Source organism: Formica exsecta, unplaced genomic scaffold (assembly GCF_003651465.1).
Source record: "Formica exsecta isolate Colony F162 unplaced genomic scaffold, ASM365146v1 scaffold26, whole genome shotgun sequence".
NCBI lineage: Eukaryota > Metazoa > Arthropoda > Insecta > Hymenoptera > Formicidae > Formica > Formica exsecta.
Genome location: NW_021849866.1, coordinates 459,134 through 461,288, shown reverse-complemented (window position 1 = coordinate 461,288; position 2,155 = coordinate 459,134). Strand labels below are relative to the sequence as shown.

The 2,155-nt window shown below is 32.8% G+C and overlaps 1 protein-coding gene and 1 non-coding gene across 2 annotated transcripts; one reads left to right on the top strand and one right to left on the bottom strand.

Moving 5' to 3' along the window:
• Positions 1-11: 11 nt before the first annotated feature.
• LOC115236873 lies at positions 12-131 on the bottom strand. Its single transcript, XR_003884266.1, has one exon. It is a non-coding gene; the product is annotated as a 5S ribosomal RNA (ribosomal RNA).
• Positions 132-310: 179 nt separating this feature from the next.
• LOC115236737 (U11/U12 small nuclear ribonucleoprotein 35 kDa protein-like) lies at positions 311-1,613 on the top strand. The gene is made up of 4 exons (XM_029809386.1): positions 311-446; positions 736-954; positions 1,068-1,281; positions 1,346-1,613. Exons 1-4 carry the CDS (start codon positions 444-446, stop codon positions 1,450-1,452), a joined length of 543 nt encoding a protein of 180 aa, XP_029665246.1. The 5' UTR covers positions 311-443; the 3' UTR covers positions 1,453-1,613.
• The last annotated feature ends 542 nt before the right edge of the window (positions 1,614-2,155 follow it).

Genomic DNA, 2,155 nt, shown 5'->3' with positions numbered 1-2,155 from the left:
AAAAAATTTAGTGCCAACGGTACATGGTGTTCCCAAGCGGTCACCCATCCAAGTACTGACCATGCCCAACGTTGCTTAACTTCAGTGATCGGACGAGAACTGGTGCTTTACAACGTGGTATGACTGTTGCCACTAGTAATACTTTCAATTGCTACAGATATACACAATTTGAAAATTTCGTTCTTTATTCTGATTGGTCAAATTTCAATCTTGAATCTTGAATCTGAATCTTCAATGCGTAGTCTGATACGGGCTTAACCGGATTTGGTGAAATTGGCCTTTAAAAATGGATATAGATGGCAATATCAAACCAAAGTTGGTAAGCATTCCACGAAAAACACCGGGATATCTGCTCTCGAGTTTTCCTTCAGCTGTCAAAGATGCAATCTGTTTATGAAATATCCCACTGTATATATTTTTGATTTTCTAAATATACAATTAATATGGTGAGTGTCTCTTTTTCATCGATGAAGACAATAAAATTATGAATAAATTACCGCGACTGGCACCAGTATTATTATTAAACTATGAGTGTATATATAAGAGATTTTATTAGCAATGCAAATGGCATTTCTAGGTTATAAAACTCTATATAATATTTAAATATACATATTATTTAAATGCATTTAAAATTTAATACTAAGAAGGAATTAGTTTTAATTAATTAATAAAATAGTAATTTTATTATTTATTCTAGAATAACTTTTTTGTACGATTGATTTTGCTATGTTTTAGGATGAAGGTATATCGCAAAACTGGAGCCCTTATGCTAAAAACTACGATCCTTTAAAGGCAGGTAGTATTGATGGAACAGATACAGAACCTCACGACAAAGCTATTAGTAGAGCAATACTAATGCATTACGAGCCATCACATAATTTAGAGTCTAAACCAGAAAGAACTATTTTTGTAGCTAGATTTGGTTCTAATGTTACTAAATATGATTTAAAGGAGGTAATATTATTTTTATCAAATGATATATTTAGTAGTTTTATTATGCGCATTAAACATATTACAGAATAATAAATAATTACATATTAATAAATTTTAAATTATTTTTTGTCTAGTTTTTTAGCAAATATGGAGATGTTATTTCTGCAAAAGTCATAGTAGATGTAGTGACTGGACTCTCGCAAGGATACGGTTTTGTGGAAATGAGAAACGAAGATGAAGCTAGAAGGGTGTTGAGACGAGCTACAGATGCTATGTTAAAAGGATATAAAATATTTATAGATTATGAATGTGGTCGTAGCATGAAGGGATGGAAGCCAAGGAGACTTGGTATGTAATGAGCAAGATGCATATACACTCAAATATTGCAAGTTTTAATTATTCAATCTTTCAGGAGGTGGTTTTGGTGGCAAAAAAGAATCGGGGCAATTGAGATTCGGAGGAAGGGATAGACCGTTTAAACGACCGATTGTACCTAATATTTTAAAGTCGAAGAGATAAATAGTGTCTATTTTGATAATCTTGCTATACCATTTCCGCCCATTTTATTTTTATCTTTTTATCTAGTTCTATATTTAGAATATGAAACATCGTGCATGAAATATATATGGGATGCTTAATACAATTTTTATTGTTTGAGAAAATAAATAATTATTTTGATATACTTATTATAGTGCTCCCACTATTTTGCGACAAATATTGATAGAATATTCTACGAGATATGTTTATATTTGATATAAATTTCGCGAAGGAGTTATCGAATTGACATGTATATCGTGTCCGAACGATTTAGTGTTATATCCTCGAGAGATGATCTTAAAGCGATACGATACAGAATCGTTCGTATTCGCGTTCGCGGGGAACTTTATACCGCATCGTCGTCATCTCCCACATACGTCTCTCTCCATATAAGGAGGCACCGCTCGATTCGATGGTCTGCATAATTTTGATCTTAAATTTCTAGCCCAAGGCGCAGCAACGACGATGCTGATAAGGTAGCTCTTTCTGCCGTAATTTAAGCTTTAAGTGATACTAACCGCGCCCTTCAGCAAGGTCTCGGAGACAGTCGATCTACATTTGTTTATCGCGTCTCCTATTTCGTTGCTTAAAACGAGATTATCACCAAGTCTTTTTTTTATACATTGTTTTTTATCTCAGCAAATGCAATTAATAAAATGATGATATACAGTTGATATTTTTTTTT